The following is a 19074-nucleotide window of genomic DNA, read 5'->3' on the forward strand; positions in this document are numbered from 1 at the left end:
GATTCTTGGCCTTGCCCTTTGAGAAAGGTTCATGATCGATTGTTGCTCTATGGGCGCTGGCTATTTTGAGAATTAAGTGACCAGGCTGGATTTAAAAATTCTGGTTAAGCTTCGCTCTCTAGGCGCCAGTCCTATTAGAATAAGAGAGCTGAAAGACTGCTAGTATTGGGGTTAGGGTTCTGCTAAAGTGCTCGTCTCTTATGAGTTAAAAATTAATTATTTTAAATTATATTATTGCACTTATTATTTTGTGATCTCCTACTTTATTTATCAACCATTACATATGTACATTTAGGGCCACTTTACTTAAGATATATGATTTTAACTCATTTCCAATACTGACAGTTTCAATTCTAAATTTTTTTAAGGTGACAACTAGGTCCTCTGCCGACTCCTTTTTGCAGTCCGACTTTCCTTTCCCCTTTCGGACTTACTGTAATTAAATCTTAACTATTTATATTTTAAATTATGAGAAATTTGCTTGTAATCTAGCCGGAGAATTAATTTAATTATGTCCAAATTTGTGAGTGAACTGTTGGTTTACTTTAATGTATGTGTTTATTTGGATAAGTGGCTAATTAGGCTTGCTACGGATTTCGGTGGCCTTATTCCTACCTATTTTCTAGTGCCGGTTATGGGTTCACAGATCGGGTCGTGACATATTGACTTCAACAAAAAAAATTTAATCAACATTAATGTCTCAAACTTAGTGCTCATAAGTATACGAACCAAATGTTAGTATGAGCAAATTCATCACGAGATCGATCTCACAAGGAACTTTAGAGCATTTACTACAAATTTTAATTTTCACATAAAAATACTAAAAATAAATTTAAACACTGTAAGCCAATATTTTGATAATAATTTTAAGATTTATGAAAGAAATTAATTAAATTAGAAAGTAAATATGCAAATAAAATGTTTAATTTAAACTATATGATAGTATTTAGTCTAGCTTATACTTAGTGATTTTCTTATTTTTTCCCTCAAGCCCAAATTCAATAAATGAGATGGTGATGTACCATTTTCCTAAGTCACTCAAGCTAATGATGCAGTTTAGGTTTCCTATACCAAAATAAATTAAAGTAAAAATGGTGTTTCTAATACTTTTGACCTAAAGATTTTTATAACAAATATTAGTATTGAATTGATATGATGGTCAATCAACAATAATAGATGAAACTAATACAGGCATGAAAGTAAAGAAATCATTCATTAAACTCATAACAAATAAAGTTCATACATAAACAAAGAGCCAAACTGAACACTTATAGAAATCAATCTGACATATTTAATCCAACGGTCATTGTAATTAAATAGAAAGACATAAAAATTATAAAATAGAAAACTAAAGCTCTCTCAAAATCTAGAAGTTCTTTAAGGTATAAAGATAATTAATCATCACTCTCCACATACTGAAAAGTTCATTGACATTTGAAAGAATAATGCAAAACTAACTAAGTGTTTTTAGAAGACGAATTGTAGAGAATTCGCAGCAAAAAGAATAATAGATGCCCTTGTTTAACAGATCTCCACTACTTGTTGAGATTCCTTTTTTTGAATTATTTTCTTAGCACAACAGATCTCCATCGAAATTAATATTAAATTATAGTGCTAAAATTTTAAATATTTAAAAATTATGTAATAAATTTTGATAACAAGATTCTCTTGACAGAGAAGCTATTACAGTCTTGTTCAGGTCATTGAACGACATGACGTTCACCTGTTCACACTAATTTTAAAAAATGGACGTTCCTTTAAACGACAGCCAACTTTTCTGAAGAATCAGATACTGAAAAGGAAAAAGGGAAACAATTTTCTGAAAATTAGGTTTTTCTTTAACCGAAATGTCGACAGGAAGGCCCGAGGATAATGATTTACAGTTAATGGTGCAGCCGGAGAAGCCGAAACCGGCGCTTCCGCCACGTCCACTAGTGGCAGCGATGGGAACAGGAACAGGATCGACAGCGCTGGTGGAGTACACGGCGCCAATGTTGAAGGAAGAGGAAGAGGATCTAGAGGTCAAGCTCCGACGAATCATTGAAAACGTACCTGTTCGTGTGAGTAACACCTCCGGTAGTTCTGCAGGTTCCGGCTCCGGTGACTTTCATCAGGTAAATATGACCGATTTTTATGTTCTCTAAAACCCTAGACTTAATCGAAAATTTATTTTATCTGGTTTAGTTCCAATTAGTCATAATAAGTGTTTTTATTAATTTGGCTTGAATAAGAATTGCATTAAGCTAGAGCCCACATTAGGTGGACGTAAGATTTGCCTTGTCCGGCATGTATCAGTATAGAACTTTGCATTACATCTATGTTCAGGTAATGAAGGTTCCATGCTGCTTCTGTATTTAAGGCAAAGCTTTTGAATTTAATATAAGTTCTTGCATCTAGATTAATGCATTTGGATGTGCTCAAATGTTATTTCAATTATTCATTAGTTGCCCTTTTAAGTTCTGAATTGTTTCAAACCCTCATTATTATAAATTTATGTGGTTTGCAAATGAAGCAATAATCCAAATCTTGATATTCAAACACAGTACAACATTTTTTTAACTTTTACCATTGCATTGAGCTATTCAATGTTGGATTGTTTCTATCTTCAATATGGATAATCATGCCTTGAATGGGTGAAGAATTCAAGTGACAAGGATTTGATTTTCTCTTAAACCAGATTGAACATTGAAGATTTAACCTGAGGTTTACCATAAGAATCTGGAGAGAGATTGTATTCCCATATTGTGTTCTGGGAGGTACACCTTCTCTGGTTTCTATGTTGTTTTCTTATTTGTCCGTTACAGGCCTATATTAGTTTGTTAGCTCACAAGCTCCGCATGTAGTACAGTGAGGCTCTCAGCAATGTTATGTTGCAATTTGGAATCGGTGGAGCTTGTGGACTAATGAACTGACTATTGGACCTTGAATCTGAATCACTTCCAACTTATCAACTGTTCTCATTTTTTCTGTTCTGATATGGGAGAAGTTTTGGAGAATGCTTTTTATGTGCAGTCATGTTGTACTGAACATGGTAATGGTTGTCATTGGTTTCCAGCTTATATATAAACATGTCTGAAATGTGTGGGTCATATATTAGATTTCCTGATTGTGTAATTATGGATTTGGTTGGCAACAGTATCGGCAAATGAGACGGAAAGAGCAAGATAGGCTTGCAAGGATGGAGGTTGACTACCAGAAAAGAAAAGAATTGGCTGAATTCAATATGAGAAGGGAGGAGAAATTAAAAGCTGCAGAGGAACGGACGGCAAAAAAGCGTTTGAAACGTCAAAGGAAAAAGCAGAGGAAAAAAGAGAAGAAGATGAAAGTGAATGCAGGCGGTGAAGAGCAGCAGAAACATGAATCTTCAGATGATGAAGGGGACTCGGACGATGGTGAAGAAGCAGTGAAGTGAGCAAGTTATGTCTGGAATTCTTTATTCAAGCTCGATCTCAGCCAGGCACATAATAGGGAACTAGGAAACCAACTGAAATTGACTTAAGAGCTGCTGTATCCTAGTTTTATGCATTTATGCAGATGAGATCCTCGGAGTGGCATGTAATTGCCAGAGGAACATGATGAAAAACAGAAAGGAAACCATAGATTTTTTATGTAAAAAAGAATTGCTAGATTCTTCAGTCAAAAGGATGAAACTCCCTTATCAACCCTAACATATCATGTCAACTAAGCTGATTTCATCATGAAATGAGCGATTTCCACTTTGATATTTGATTTGCTATGAACCTGTAATGCCTTTTTTTCTCTGTATTCTATTAATCAGGAACCATATTCGGCTCGCCGGGGTCACCATTGGCCGAACAAAACCGTATTCTTTTCTTCTATTTAATTTGGTCAAGGTTAGGGCCAATTTTTTCATCTTCCTATGATTAGCCAAGTAATTAGTTATGCTCAGGTTAATGTCAAAATTCAAGAAATAATTTAATATTCACGGAAAACAGGCCTTAGTGCTTATTCATTGGTTCCTCTATGTAATTACTTAATTCGTAAAGTTACTAATAATTTAACATTGGTAACTTTTTAAGTTTTAACCGTCTATTCTATTAATTTTTCATCAACTATTTATATATTTCAAGGAAATTTAAACTTTTGTACTTATTCTTAAAATAATTTTATTTTACTATCCGACAGACTAATATATCAGTTAATTTCTAATTTTAAATTTTATAATATACTATTAAATATCATTAAATGTTATTGAGTTCAGAAAACACACAAAGGTAACTTTCTTTTTACTTTTTATCACAAAGGTAACCACCAAACCAGAAGTTAAAACTCAAATCTTTTGTTAATTTACGGTTCTTGCCACTTGAATAACTTGATTTTAATTTGGTCATGAAAAAGTTTGGAAAAATAATAAAATTACCATTATTTTTTTTTATAAAGTATACGATATAATTTTTTTTTATTTTTATTGTCTGAAAGTATCAAAATTATATTATTTTTTAAAGAAATACTTTTTTGTTTTTTTTTTATTTATAAAACAACAAAAAGACTGAAAAAAATCACACTTATTCTTAAAATAATTAAAAAAATAATATTTTTAAAAAATCTAGACTTTGTTAACTAATTTTAAAATATTTTTGAAAAATTTTCAAAAAGTTTCGGAGCCAGCCCAGTCCAAGCCAGCCCAAACGGGGACATTTTCTCCTATGAATCTCAGTATCTGTACGTTACAAACTAGTAATTCCCAGGCAAACATAATCAGTTTCATCTTCTTCCTTAATTCAATCTCTCTTCAATCTTCAAGTATTATTTAGAAAAGAAAAAGAAGAAAAACCGATCTTAAAATGGGAGAATCCATTCCTCCACGACGTATTTCCGTTCATCAATGTCTCGGTGGCGGCTCAGGTCCCTCTCTCTATCTCTTTCTGTCTCTCACACACATATTGCATGTTTGTACAAATTAAAATTCCAGTTCAAGATCATTGATCTGATTATGTATATTCTATCATTAGGTCTGTTCGATTTGTTTTGTTTTTTCTTTTTTATGAAATCTGATTTTCTTTTTTGTGATTGAATATGTATATAATAGTGGCGGATGTACTTCTATGGAAGAAATGGTGCTCCAGTGTTACGATTGTGGTGGGTGCAACAAGTCTATGGATGTTATTCGAGCAAGCCGGTTATAATTTTCTATCATTTGTAGCAAATGTGTTGTTCCTTCTTCTTGCTATTCTCTTTTTTTGGGCTAAATCTGCTTCTCTTCTTAACAGGTTCTTTTTCTATTCCTTTTCTTTTCTTTTTTCGGTAATTTTTAATTGAAATAGCTCGATTGCAATGGACTTTTTTGAACGATTCCGCTTCTTTGAAGCTGTCTTTAAAAAAAAGTTGAAAGACTGGAATTCTAGCGACTACATCTGTTATTACCTAACACGAGAATTTGGCTAAATAGAATTGAATTAAGTTCTTGCATTTTTAAGCTTTCTAAACACTATGGTAGTGTTTTAAAAGATTTTAGTTGCTAGAATTCAATCCTTACAATTCTTAAAAAGTGAAAAAAAAAAAGAGTTAAAGATACTCTGAAAAGATGAAGTCCGAGCTACAATTTAGATGATTTTCAAGCCAATTGTTGCATGGTTTTTTCCAAACAATCATTGAATGTTCTACATAAAGGATGATTAAAAAGGAATTGATTAATGTTATGCTTTAGGCCACTGCCTCCTTTGCCTGACCTGGAAATATCAGAGGAGACTATTGTGAAGGTAGCTGGTGTGATTCAAGTTTATGCTAATATCGCATTGTCCATTGCTCGTGATATTGCAATTGGTAGAAATTTGAAATTGTTCCTTCAGGTTAGAAGATTTGAGCCCCAAATTCTTTAATTTTTAAATCTTTGGAATTGCTGGTTTCATGATCTATATTTGATTCTTCAGGTTGCTTTTGGTTTGTGGATAGTGTCTTATATTGGTAGTCTCTGCAATTTCCTCACTCTTCTCTATATTGGTAAGTTCTTTATTGTTCACTGTTTTTCATAGTGGGTATGATTAAGGGATTTAATAAAAGTTCATTTTTTTGGATTTTGTTATTACTGCAGGGATTCTCCTTAGCTTTTCAGTACCTGTGCTTTATGACAAATATCAGCACCACATTGATGAAAAGCTGTCTGTAACTCACAAAATTATTCAAACACAGTATAGGAAAATTGATGATAGCTTTCTTAAGAAGATTCCCTTTCCATTAAACAAGGAAAAGAAGATTCAGTAGGGTAAATTCATGTTTCTTACACTCTTGTACGAATGATTTCTTTGATGAGTGCTTGTGTTGAAAATGTACTTATTAGCAAAAAAACATTAATGATTATATGCCTTTACGAAGCATTAATGAATAACTAGTACTCGTTTCTTGCTAAAAGAACTACTTATTTTATAAGCATTCTAAGATAAATTTCAAACTGAACTATGATGAACATTTCAAACTGCTCATGCTTGTGCTGATAAATCCCAAGAGCTGCTAAACTTTTTAATTTTCTTTAATTTCACTAAACTTACTGTTCTCTTGAATCACATGCTCAATCCGCTCTACTTAAAAGACCATTGATAACCTAGTACTAGCAGGCACCATATCAATCGGCAGCTAGTTAGTCAATGAACTTTGGTAGTGTTGTATCTTTCTTAGGTTTTGAAGCTGCAATGTGAACGGTACATGCCCTTGGTTTATTTAGTTTATCCTATGAAAAGATCTAGAGAGTTGGTTTTATATTTCGATCGCCAACTGAGAAAATTTATGCTTTCTATACACACTTTATATCTGGTGATTTACATTACCATTAGATTGGAATCTATGAAGTGTAATCTTTAAGCAAATTTAAAAAAATATAATTGTCGGTGCCATTTCTTTTTGAACATATCTATGCATTGCACTTGTTCTTTATATAAGCACTGTGCTCATCAGCACATGGATATCTTCTTTTTAGCTAGTTTCATGCAATAATAACTTGTTGCATCTTTGTTGACTAGACATTTCTTGCTGCCTTTATTGCCCATTACAGCATTAAGAGTGCAAATTTTAGCACCATTATCTGTTATCTTTTGCAATACACTCAAAAATAGAGCAAGCACCATACCTGTGAATGCTTATGTGGCCACTCTTGTCCTAGTATCTAGATTACATTTTTCTTTTTTCTGTTAGTTGTGTGGCCTGTTTTCTTGCCAAGGTCAGAGCGGAGTTAAGTCTAGTGTCATTCTATGTAAATATACTTGACAATGGGATCTTTGGTCATTGAGTTTACAATCTCATAGGATATTTCCGTCATGCTTGAGACGAAATCAAAAAAGTATGTGCTCAGGTCGAATACTGTTACTCTCTCTGTTCCATCCCTCCATTCTTTTTGTATTTACAAGCACATTTTGCTGATTAATGTAATTAACGTGGATACATTCAGTGTTTTGGATACAGGGTTCCAACAGCCAAGTAATTCAGCTAAGTATGTTTGCAGGTGCGGAGATTGGTTGTTGCCATGCGACTCTCTGCAGGTTGTATTCCACGGGGATTCCCAGTATCTGTATCAAATATCAGTTACAGTAATCTGTAGGAGCAGGACTGACCTAACTAGGTTCACAACTGAGATAACATTTGACATTCATTGTTTTTTCTGGGTGGCCTTTGTTGTGGTTAATGTGATTAACTTGTCAGAGCGATGTAATTTAGTTCCCTTTTGACAAAAGAAGATGAGAAAATATGATACTGGTGTCCCAGTTTTATATTTGTCCTGCTAGCTGTGCAATCTATGATTTTAATAATGGCATGAATAGTCTATGGTGTTGACAAATCAATACTTCTCTTCAAGGCATCATTGACCTCTATTGTTTGTATTGGGAAGCATGTACTTTTGCATGTCCGCTTTCTGCAAGTCCTGATAAAGTGGTGGCGAGCAACACCATAACCGAATCTTTTCTCAGTTCCAAAAGCTTCACCTTTGTGCCTACACTGGTGGGTACAATTATGAACTTGTTTGAGAGAGTGGCTGAGAATTGAGATGCATGTCATCAATCATTCTGGTGGCTATGTTTTAAGCAGCTGGGATAGATTCAAGGACAATTATAAGCTGTGACCCTTTCATGATGACTATCTGCATGCAGCTTTACATCATTTAGATCACTAAAAAAAGAAGACCATTGTCCTTAAGGGTGTTAGTGCAACTAGAACATCTGCATATGCTTTCTAAAACTTCAGGAAAGAAATAGTTTCTTGGAACAACCAGAAGAAAAGGGGAATTTATCTATAATAATGAAAGCAAAACCAAATTAATACCTACAGAAGTTATAACTAAGCTGCACAGCTGCACCTGCAATTTTTTTACATACTTCTGAAGAACTCAAACCTTTGGCATGAAGCCCAGTTGAATTTCTGTATATATTGTTTCATTGGCACCCAAGATCGTTGCCTCTGTTCAGTATAATTCCATTTCAAGCATGAGCCTTGACAAGATAATTAGTTCGTGAAGAGGAAAGTATAGTGGATTACATAAAAAACAACAATCTTTCATGGGTAAGACCTTGGATCAGTTTAATGAACTTCTACTCCTGTATAGTTTTACAACTTTCATTTTCTCACTGCCTAAATAGGTTAAAATCACAAACCACCATGACTTTCATTCACAGAAACCAATAATAACCCAACACACTTTCAATATGACAATTCACGACCGAGAGTTAGGATTACCACTTTCACAATCTTGCAAATTTTCATAAACTTCCACTCAAATTCAGATCAAAGAAACCTCACAAACACCCAATCCAAATTCCCAATCCAAATTCATGAAATGTATTCCTAACTACACAAAAGAAGTTTCAAAATCACATTTGTAACACCTCTCACTATCCCCTATCACAAACAACCAAGTTAGTCAAATTGCAAAAACTACAGGCAAAAACCTTGCACTAAAAGTCAGAATCACTACTCAAATCAGAATTATACAAAACTGTATAACTTGAATTGAATTCTCAGTTCCAAAATGACACATGTATCCATTAATATTACAAGAATAATGCAAGAACCACAAAATAGGATCTTTCTCATTTTTAAGAACAAAGAAAGACACTTACATTCATTCTACTATTGCCCACCACCACCACCACCACTTTCATCCTCCAGTTTCTTCACATAAGCTTTGAGCACCATAATCACATCTCTAGCAGGAGCCTGTAAAGTACTAACCAACCCAATTGAAGGACTCTGCAATGCACCTAAGATCTTAGCATAAATCTCAGCTCTTGATGGCATTGTCTCAAGTTGCTTAAAATCATCAGGCCCATAAAACTTGCCCTCAAAGACAGCACCAGTAAAGTCATTACTCTCCAATTTCTTATCTTTTTGAAAAGTCCTATAAGGTTTAAGAGCCTCAGGTATTTCTTCGCTATGAACGAAAAGCCAAGCATTCATTCCTTTCATACATGGCTTTAAAGCTTCCCATGGAGTACCTTCAATAGCTTTGAAAACAAGAGTGTTCTTAGCAACAATGAGTCTGGTAGATTCAGGCAATGCTCTTCTCAAATCTTGAAATTGTTTCACTGTAAAGCCCGTATATTTAATAGCTGCTAAGAGATAGCAATTTTCCAACTGGGTTTTCACTGTTTCTACTGTTTCTTCTTTCTTGGTTCTCGAAATTGCTGAGTTGATTGAAATGGGTTTGTAAGAAGTGGGTTTTCTGAACGATTTTGAAAGAGGAAATGGGTTTCTGAAAGAGCGAAATTGGGTTAGGGTTTGACAAGGTGATGTCTTTGAAGATGGGAAAGAGAGAAGTGTAGTTTCCATGGCGATTGTGGAGCCAGAGAAAGGCAAAGTGTGGGTTTTCTTTTTTGTGGCTTATCTTATCATTATTGCTCAATGGATGGTGAAAATAACTGAAAGTTGAAAAAGTACAGTCATTTTCCAGAGCAACTAGTTTTCTACTCTTTTTCATTTCTTTTTATAAAAACTTTGGGCTAAAGGGCAAAAAATATTTGCTCAATTCTGTAAAAAATTTCCCCATTCGATGATGGTTACATGAAAGAAAATAAAAATAATCAAGATTTTTTTTTTTTAAAAAGCAAAATAATCAAAGGTTTAGTTGTAATAAGATCAATAATAACAAATTAGTAAATATGTTAGCACTAATATAATTATATATAAGTTGATCAATATATTGATTTTCAATTTGATTCTATTTGAATCCAATATAGTATCTAATGATATATAAGATATATGTTTATTCGGATATTTTCAATTAATATTTATAAATTTATAATTCAATTTCATACTTAGTTATATGTTAATTTTTATTTTAATTAAATTATTATATTAAATAGAAATGTTTTTTTCTAAATCAAAATAGAAATAGTTAGATAGTGTTCAATTCAAATTTGGTCAAATAGAAATAGTGTACAAGCAATTTGGGCTTAACACATAAATAACAAACAGGACCAATAGTCCCACAGCCATAAACCTCAAATGGGAAATATCTAAAACCCTTCATAGACATAAACTTGGTTTTACTGCCTAACCAAACTACAGCCCACAGGCCTACAATAATATGAAAAATACCAGAATGCCCCCAACCGAACCTCTACCTTCCAGAAACCCCTACCATCGTCTTCCTCATTTGCTCCGTCAAAGACCAGAAGGGAGAAACCACTATAGTAGCATCCATTAGCAAGATCGGGGGATAAAATGCAAGCCCAAACTGAATAAATGTGTACCTCCAGTACTTGATAAAAATTCGCCAGCCTCCACCTTCCAAATCCCCAGTCGCCGCTTATCTTTCTTCAAGCTTCCACCCTCGCAAGCCCTCATCGCCGGTTATCTAGGTATTGTTGTTTGTTTTAATTTCGATGATGCTTTTCCTTTTTTTTTTGGTTCTTGCAGTAAAATTGATGTATGGAAAATTTTTCAACTGTGATACTGTGGTATTTTTCATAGACATATATCCATAGATATGTCTCTATATCGTTATAGTAAGCTTTATATAAGTATAAGATCTTATTATTACGTTTAGGAGCAGCTGCTTCTGGTTTTGCACCTTCATTTTGGCTTCTTCAAACTTCCGTCCGATAAATGATTTGTAGTTGAGTTTCTAAACCTGGATTACTTCGGGTTTTCCTCTGTTTAATAAAAATAAGATCTGGGATTCTTCTCTTTTTCTTTTTGGATAAAGTTCAAAGGAAGAGCAGTGTTTTCTTTGTTTTTTTTTTTTCTTTTCTTGCAAGTGAAATAGATCTATTGGTGAATTGCAAGTTTGAGACTTTAGGCATTTCTTTTTTTGGTTCTGGGTATGTTCTCAAGCCCTGCACTTTCTCTAGAGGAGTAACAAAGTTTGGGCTTTTTTTGGAGCTGGAATGAGGTGTTGTATTGTAATTGTTGAAAATATAATATGATATTGTTTTGTTTGTGTATGCAGCGTGAACGAAAAGAAAGAAGGATTTTAATTGCAAAAGAATGTTGCATTTTTAGTTGTAGCGGTGATTGTTTTCTGGCATGTTTAACTGCTTCAGCTGCTATAAGAAAACAGAAGGGTTAAAGAGGAGAGTGATGACCACGAAGCTGCTGAAATGGCGAAATCCATCGATTTCTTTAGATCTTATTAATCGCAGCGGCATCGTTTTCAATCTGAGGTTCCTACACGATGGACCAGACACAGTAGAGGAATTATTAGATAGACATGTGGTGAAGAAAGAAAAATCGCTAGATGACGAAGAAGAAGAGTTGTTAAACCGACGGCGACTCACCAGCACCCGGCGAGAGGCACTGCAACTGTACAGAGATATACTGCGGGCGACGCGGTTCTTTATGTGGCCTGATTCAGGAGGTGTGTTGTGGAGAGATATTTTGAGAGAGAATGCTAGGAAGGAGTTTGAGGAGGCACGGTTTGAGAAGGATCCAGAAGTTGTGACTCGACTGATAATCGGCGGTAGAGAAGCAGTGGAGTCGGCTATTGAGAAACTTGTTGAGAAGCAGCGGCAGCAGATTGAGAAGGAACGCGGCGGCAACGACAACAGAGATCGTCATTGATTCATTAATTTGTATGGTTTTTTTTTTTTTAAAAGAAATTTAAAGTTAATGTTATGTTTTCTATTTACCTGTAAATTTGAATTCTATGTGAAGACAACATTAGGCAATTTGAATTTATATTTAATTTAAGCCTCCATTACCTTGTGGGATCAGCTTATGTCCATGTCAGCTAAAGGTAACAGGAGTTAGTGACTCTTAAACTACCCGTTACATGCACTGTAAATCTATCCCGTTTTGAATAGATGAAGGTCTTGTCTAAGCAAAAACAAATTCACGAGGAGAAAATGTGATAAAATTGAAAAAAATGAGCAGCAGAATTGGATTTTTATTTATTTATTTTAAATATATGATAAATTTATGCTTAGATTGTATTAGCATATTAAGTTTTAATTTTGGATTTGATTAGTTTAATCTTGGTGAAGTTGCTCTTCAATTGATCCATTTAATGCTGCATTTCTAAATCTTTTTCAGTTTCTTTTCACAATAACAGAGATCAGTTTAAGCATATGAACATTGATATGGAGAAAGCAATGAAGGTGTCTGCTACACAGCCAGGGAGCTCAGATAGGTCTTAACTCAAATAGCTCAGGTCCCGTATCTCAAGTGAGGAAGCTGCTTTTTCGCAAAATGCTGGTTGGCATTAAAGATGGGCGTTTTTTTCTTGGGTATTTTCCATTGCATTGACAAGCAAGGAAACATCCTTCTCCAAGCTGCAGTTGAGTATCGAAGCGCACGACTCCTCCAATGGAACAGTGGTGCCTCGGCCTTATTCTTATCCCCGCTTCTTGCAGAACCAAGCAAGTTCTTTGTTCTGCAATTCTCTGCTTGGTGCAATGTAATTCACCATCTCCTGGTTACATCTCTGTCGCTTGAATAGAATAAGCACCTGCTGGAATCTTAGAATTGCAAATTTATCCTTGCTTTTGCATCTATGTAACACCCCGCACTTATATAAATGGCTCGACCAAAGGAACAGTTTCAGTTGTGAATTAAATTAGTTCCTCTCTTCTTTCTTTTCACTAGTTTGTCATGCCCATGGGTTAACATATTGGAATGGTGGTCTAGTTACTATAATGAAATTGTGTTAAATGACCACAGCATGAATAGGTTTGCAACTCATATGTTCAAACCATCTCAATCTACATTCTCTTCCTTCTTCTCAGTGAGAACCACCCTCGCCTTTTTTCTAATAAACTCATTATGAACTATATCCATCCTCTCGAATCCGAAAAGCAAAAAAGCTATAACAAGAATGCTTCTCCAGATCTGAATTACTACCACCGAGTCACTTTAATTTATATGTATCAGCTCAGGTAAATCAGTAAATCATAGGCTTTTATCTGTTCACCTACCTGTTGCTGTTTCTTCCAATCAGAGTCTTTGAAGTAAATTTGAAAAAGTTTGGCCCGCAGAGTTCTTAGGACTAATTAACTAAAACATTCAAGAGCATATGCATCAAAGTCATCACTTCGGTGACATTCAACAACAGAATGGCTATATAAACAAGCTTGATATTACTAATATTATTGGACATCGTCTCTCAAAGGTCATGCTTGGAAAACTCTAAATAATCCACCAGGAGATCAGTTCAGATTTTTGGAATCAATCAAATTTCACTGGTAATGATGCTTTACAAAGCTTTTAGACTAGAAATGCACACTCTATTGAAGCTTATAACAACCTTAAACAGAAGGTTTCAAAATCATGTTTTCACCTGACACTTGGTACAAGAGAGAAAGTCTAAGCAACTCTTGGGACTGGAATGCCTTCAGCAGCTGGCAGTGTCACTGAGCGTAACAGCTCCAAAGAGAAAACAAGCCCAAGAAAATGAGAAAGGATAGTGTTCGCTGATGCCTGCATAAAAGAGGGAGAATGATAAGATAAAGGAAAATCAAGTAAGTTGCATTACACACAGTATATCCATCCAAGAACTAATCAATAATATGGGGCTACATTTATATACATGAAAAATGAATGATAACTCCACGAACTATCTCATTTATAACATAGATAATTCTCACATCTTAATTTAAAATTGCCAAGTAGTTTGACTCTGTACGAATTCTTTAATCAAAACTGATTTTCCTGGTTATATGTCTTCATGTTGCTTAGACTAGGGTACAATGTAAAGCATGTGCACAATATCTCTAAATTTGGAGGATGAATCCAAACGTCCCCATCATTTCAAAATTTCATTAGGTATCCAACATGGATGCACTTGAGTAAAGCAAAGAGTCAGGGAAATGAAAATCTTTTCAGATAAGTCTCCTTTTGCATGCCGAATTGCCTTATTTAAGTTAGAAAATGAACTGCATCCAAGTGCTTTAAGAACTATTATAACTCATCGGTAAAATGGAACTAACTTTGACCAGCCAAGATCCTTAATTTTATTCCTACAACTAAATTTGGAGAAGTTCTTCATTTTAACTTGAATTTACAGAGAATTTTAATCCTTTTAGTTGATGAGACATTGTCTGTAAAAAGGTATAAAAGAACTATTTATTTGTTTTAGACAATTTTCCATTTTTCCACTCTTCCCGACAAGAATACTGGTGACTCAGTAGTAGTATAGCCAAATCTTTTGCGTTGAGGAAGTATGAATTGGATATGAATGAGTACCTGCACCAAGAATACATCCAATGCAAGAACAGGACTGTAACCAGGAGAGATTCCCTGGTAATAAGGATTTGCAGAGGAAGTTAAAGCCTTTGCAACCAACAATCCTACCGTCGCTTGCATGCCAAGAATAGCAGCACCCATTCCCAACAGATTCACTACTATGCCATTTTTCAAGCCTCTCACAACATCAGCTCGTGGAGGAGCCTGAAACCACAAACAATTAATAGAATGCCAAGCATAAGATAAAATCTCATTTAATGAGCCATGTAAAATGTTTTTCAGTCATGTCAAGGGAAACCTAAAGGCTTTCTTGCACAACATTGCCTAATTTTATGACAGCGAGATATAGGATTGCAAAGCTGAGTCCTTGACACAGGTATATAAAAGATATATAGTGAATTATAGCAACATATCCAGTCTAGGTATAATCACTCTACCAACGGCCTGGGCCTTCTAGGTAGGATGTGCATTGGGCGGTGGCTTTTATTCTTCTATAGCAAAAAGGATATCAGAAACCAAAGAGTACATCAACATGATCATTTTATTTAGAAAGTCAAATGCAAGAATTCTATTTAATTGAATTCTATGTAGTCAATTCTCATGTTTGGAAACCCAGTCATTACTAGACTTAAAACAACAAGGCAATTGGAAAGAAATGAGCTTATGCAAAAACCTTGACATGATTTTGAAAGAATTCAATTCAATAGAACTCTTACACATGATTTGTTGCAAATTCATTTAGATAAAGTTCGAATCTTTGTACCAAATTCTCACAAATGACTAATTAAAAATGATATATTAAACAAACATAGAAATCATCCTAATTCTTGATCAAGAAATGAACATTGACCAATTATAAGACAATTAAGAAAAAATTACCTTAGAAGGGTCGTTAGCAGTTTTCTTGAGCTTATCAGAGAGCCGAATATAACCAAAAGACCAAAATACAGAAATAAAAGCAGCAGCAATACCAGCAGCAGTTGAATAAAAAGTAGCAGGAGATGATATCTTTCCAGTAATTACAATTGAAAATGATAAAATAACAGCAGCTACCACTGTGCATACCAACTGCCCCCAAAATCCTAAACTCCCTAATCTCTTAAAATACCTCGCTGTACTCTCCAATCTCTTCGCTACCTACACAAAGAAAGATTTAATCTTTACTCCAGCTTAATCAATCAATACACAAGAAGTTTCAATTTGTCCTCCAACTTAATCAATCAATGCACATATCTTTGCTCCAATTTAATCAATTAACAATCATAAAGATGCAAATTTACTCCAAATTAATCAATCCGTGCACATATAAATTCCATTTCACTGCAATGTAATGAATTAATATACATAAAGATGCAAACTTTAGTCCAGTTCAGCTAATTCGCAGAAGAATTCAAAAGAAAGAAAGAAACAAAAGAAAAGAAAAACCTGAGCGAGTTTTGATTTCTCTACGTCGTCGTTTGGAGGTGTGACAGAGGGAGAGACTGGAGAAGAAGAAGCGTTGATTTTAGTGAATGGAGGATTATTAAAGCTTTGAGCTTTAAACGGGTCATAAGATAATGAAGGGAATGTGATTGGTTTTGTCGAGTTTAATGAGTAATTTGGAGGATATAGTGATTGTCTGTTAGTTGTTAGGCGGTTGCGGTAGTAGAGGAGGGGTGGCGCCGGAGATATAGTTGCTGCCGTTGCCGCCGAGGAGTGAACGGCCGGCAGGAGTAGAGTCTGCATATTTGATGATGAGTAAGCAAGTGAAGCAGTGAAGTTTGGTTACTGAAGTTCTGATTATTTTGATGTTTGATTTCAGTGTTTGTTTCGGGTAACTCTGTCCAAGGATGGGTTTGGAACCGGACCGAACTCACCCGGTCCAGTAAAAAACTAACAGAAATTTCAGTTTCATTTCCGGTCTGAGTTTAGAGAGTAATTGTTTCATATGTTTTTACAAATGTTGGTTTTAATTAAACAACTATATTAAACTCCATTAGTAAGATTCAAGAATCAGTATTTGGTTCTATTTTAAAACTTTTTTTACTAGCTCATAATTAATTTAATTTTTTTATTTTGATAATATTATTTTATTAAAATTTATCAATAATAATTTATTTTAAATCGTTATTATATAATTGATTTTTTACAATCTATAATAATACCTATCTAGAGATCTCCAAAACAGGTCAAGTAAATAATTTTCCATTAATAGTAGATAGATAATTATCATAAATAAAAAAATATAATATAAGGAGATCGGTATATTCTAGAAATGGCTCACATAAATTAAATAGAAACATGGTCCAATCCACAACTTTCGAAAGTTCCACTTCGCTTTAATAAGAAATCACTCTCCATAATTGGTTCCCTCTTCGAGCCAATGCTTATAAATACCTAAGCAAGTCTCATTTGTCAAGAAACGTAATTACAACATTTTATATATTTTATCTCAATCTTCCCTCACATACTAATTTAAGTATCAGAGTGATTTTCTAGATACCACACCTAAAACCTATTAACTTGTTCCATTACATATATCCACCTAAGACCTCTTAACTTGTTCTACTACAGATATCCAAAAAATCTATAAATTAAGGTCGTAAAGTTGTTAATTTATTCCAAATTGTATAAGAATTAATTATTGTAAATTAAATTTAATGATTAAATAATTATAATATTTATAATTTATTGATAAAATTTAAAATTTTTATTTTATTTTAAAAATGATATTTATAAATATTTTTAATAATAAATACAATTGAGTTAAATAAAATTAGTTATAAATTATTATGAGCTATTTTTATTCATTTATATCATTCAAAATTAGTATAATAAGTTAAACTATATTTAAATATAATTTATTTTAAATACTCATTTAACATACTAAAAATAACCACTGATAAAATTTACCAAACGATTTATGCTTGCAATGACTAGTTATCTCTTTATATTTTTTTTCCGTTCATAGTTTGATATTCTAGCGTTCTATAGATAGAAGAACCATTCCCATTCAATCCACTTCAAATTTGGGAGTTCCTATAAAGAAAATGACTAGACCTTAGGATGACAAAGAATTGTGGGCCTATATTTAAGGTTTCATGGACTTTGGAGATCTCTGGGCCTTATATGCTAGTCTTTTAGGGCTCGATTAGTATGCATACCTCATAATTCGAATTTTGAGTCTTTAAATTTAAGGAAAATATTAAATAATAGTATTAACTTATATCTCTCATTGCCATATCTAATATTCTAAACTACTCCGATATTTTTTAACATAACTAAATTGAAATATTATATATATATATATACATATATTAGAAAGGGCCTAAATGAGAGCTAATATAATATGAGGACCTAAATGGAGATTTGGGAGGGCATTAGGATTCCAGAAAGAAAAGTAAAAGACTAAAAACTGAACCGAGATAAAGAAAATAACTAAAGCATAACAAAGAAATGAGTCATTTACCTCCTTAATTAATTCCTCACCACCACCACAACTTATTTTTCTAGTTAATAATTTTTAAATAAATTATACTTGTTAATGTTATTCACAAACAATCGATAAAGTTCGAGTGATTAAATTAATACTTATTAGTACTAAACGATTGATAATAATTTACTGTCCAGATATAAAACAGGCAAGATGTATACAACAAATCACTTATACATTAGGGTATATACACATAAATTAGCTTCTTAAATCTATATTCCTGAATTCTTCCAGGGAAATTCTAGCAAGATCTACCTATGCAGTGCAATCATGGTTAATGGTAAATTTATTATTATTATTATTATTATTATTATTAACAACATATGAGTCTTAATTGCTTGATTATTCCCCATACACACACAAAAAAAGAATCACATGCATGTGAAGTGAAAGAAAACAACAAAAATGAATGGAGGAGAAATGAATACTATCTCTTTTGACAAAATAAGAATAATAAAAAAGAAAGATATTAGGGTTAGCTGGATTTGGAGTTTCATGGTACCACAACCAAAGTACTATCAATTAAAACCAGCAGCAACCCATGATGAACATCTCTGCTCTATTTTTTCTTAGACAGTTTAATAACAATAATCTATTCTATTACATTAATGTCTTCTCGTGATATTGGTTTGGTACATTCATTTTCACGGGTTGGGAATTACTTTTAACCACCATGTTTATTTAATTATTACATTAATAGATATTGAATTCTACCTCTCACCACCTTTTTGTTCTTATTGAAGACATTAAAAGATAATTATTCACATTATTAGTCATTGTCTAAACTTTTCATAATACTATTTGCCAACAAATAGAAATATCTTAAATTGCCTGCATGTCCTTTTTTCTTTTTTCCTAAGTTGAAAATGAAACTTGCAGAAAAAAAAAAATAAAGGAAAACATGATCTACTAAATATGAGTTAGATTCACTTGGAGCTTAATTGATATTTCGAGTTGAACCTTCATATATACAACTATAT

At 33.4% G+C, this 19074-nt stretch overlaps 5 protein-coding genes across 8 annotated transcripts; 3 read left to right on the forward strand and 2 right to left on the reverse strand.

The window, feature by feature from the left end:
• The first annotated feature begins 1771 nt into the window (after positions 1-1771).
• LOC8288118 (PRKR-interacting protein 1) lies at positions 1772-3747 on the forward strand. The gene is made up of 2 exons (XM_002518633.4): positions 1772-2114; positions 3137-3747. Exons 1-2 carry the CDS (start codon positions 1848-1850, stop codon positions 3410-3412), a joined length of 543 nt encoding a protein of 180 aa, XP_002518679.1. The 5' UTR covers positions 1772-1847; the 3' UTR covers positions 3413-3747.
• A 938-nt stretch (positions 3748-4685) lies between these two features.
• Positions 4686-7722, forward strand: LOC8288119 (reticulon-like protein B11). The gene is made up of 6 exons (XM_002518634.4): positions 4686-4866; positions 5051-5231; positions 5669-5810; positions 5892-5961; positions 6053-6223; positions 7454-7722. Exons 1-5 carry the CDS (start codon positions 4806-4808, stop codon positions 6220-6222), a joined length of 624 nt encoding a protein of 207 aa, XP_002518680.1. The 5' UTR covers positions 4686-4805; the 3' UTR covers position 6223; positions 7454-7722.
• Positions 7687-9874, reverse strand: LOC8288120 (50S ribosomal protein L10, chloroplastic). 2 transcript variants are annotated; one of them, XM_002518635.4, is made up of 2 exons: positions 9063-9874; positions 7687-7944 (listed from the first exon to the last, which is right to left on the reverse strand). In XM_002518635.4, exon 1 carries the CDS (start codon positions 9769-9771, stop codon positions 9073-9075), a length of 699 nt encoding a protein of 232 aa, XP_002518681.1. In that variant the 5' UTR covers positions 9772-9874; the 3' UTR covers positions 7687-7944; positions 9063-9072. The 2 variants fall into 2 exon arrangements, with proteins under 2 accessions (XP_002518681.1, XP_048231915.1); XM_048375958.1 differs by having other exon boundaries at positions 7687-8034.
• Positions 9875-10423: 549 nt separating this feature from the next.
• Positions 10424-12886, forward strand: LOC8288122. Of its 3 annotated transcripts, none has more exons than XM_048375775.1 (3): positions 10425-10802; positions 11393-12014; positions 12475-12886. In XM_048375775.1, the coding sequence occupies exon 2, from the start codon at positions 11470-11472 to the stop codon at positions 12001-12003; it is 534 nt and encodes a 177-aa protein (XP_048231732.1). In that variant the 5' UTR covers positions 10425-10802; positions 11393-11469; the 3' UTR covers positions 12004-12014; positions 12475-12886. The 3 variants fall into 3 exon arrangements, with proteins under 3 accessions (XP_015574343.1, XP_048231732.1, XP_015574342.1); XM_015718856.3 differs by having other exon boundaries at positions 10426-10802; positions 12494-12886; XM_015718857.3 differs by lacking the exon at positions 12475-12886 and having other exon boundaries at positions 10424-10802; positions 11393-12155.
• A 608-nt stretch (positions 12887-13494) lies between these two features.
• Positions 13495-16419, reverse strand: LOC8288123 (protein TIC 21, chloroplastic). Its single transcript, XM_002518638.4, has 4 exons — positions 16048-16419; positions 15502-15759; positions 14623-14826; positions 13495-13857 (listed from the first exon to the last, which is right to left on the reverse strand). The coding sequence occupies exons 1-4, from the start codon at positions 16345-16347 to the stop codon at positions 13744-13746; spliced, it is 876 nt and encodes a 291-aa protein (XP_002518684.1). The 5' UTR covers positions 16348-16419; the 3' UTR covers positions 13495-13743.
• Between the last annotated feature and the right edge of the window lie 2655 nt (positions 16420-19074).

This window comes from Ricinus communis, chromosome 6 (assembly GCF_019578655.1).
Source record: "Ricinus communis isolate WT05 ecotype wild-type chromosome 6, ASM1957865v1, whole genome shotgun sequence".
Classification (NCBI taxonomy): Eukaryota; Viridiplantae; Streptophyta; class Magnoliopsida; order Malpighiales; family Euphorbiaceae; genus Ricinus; species Ricinus communis.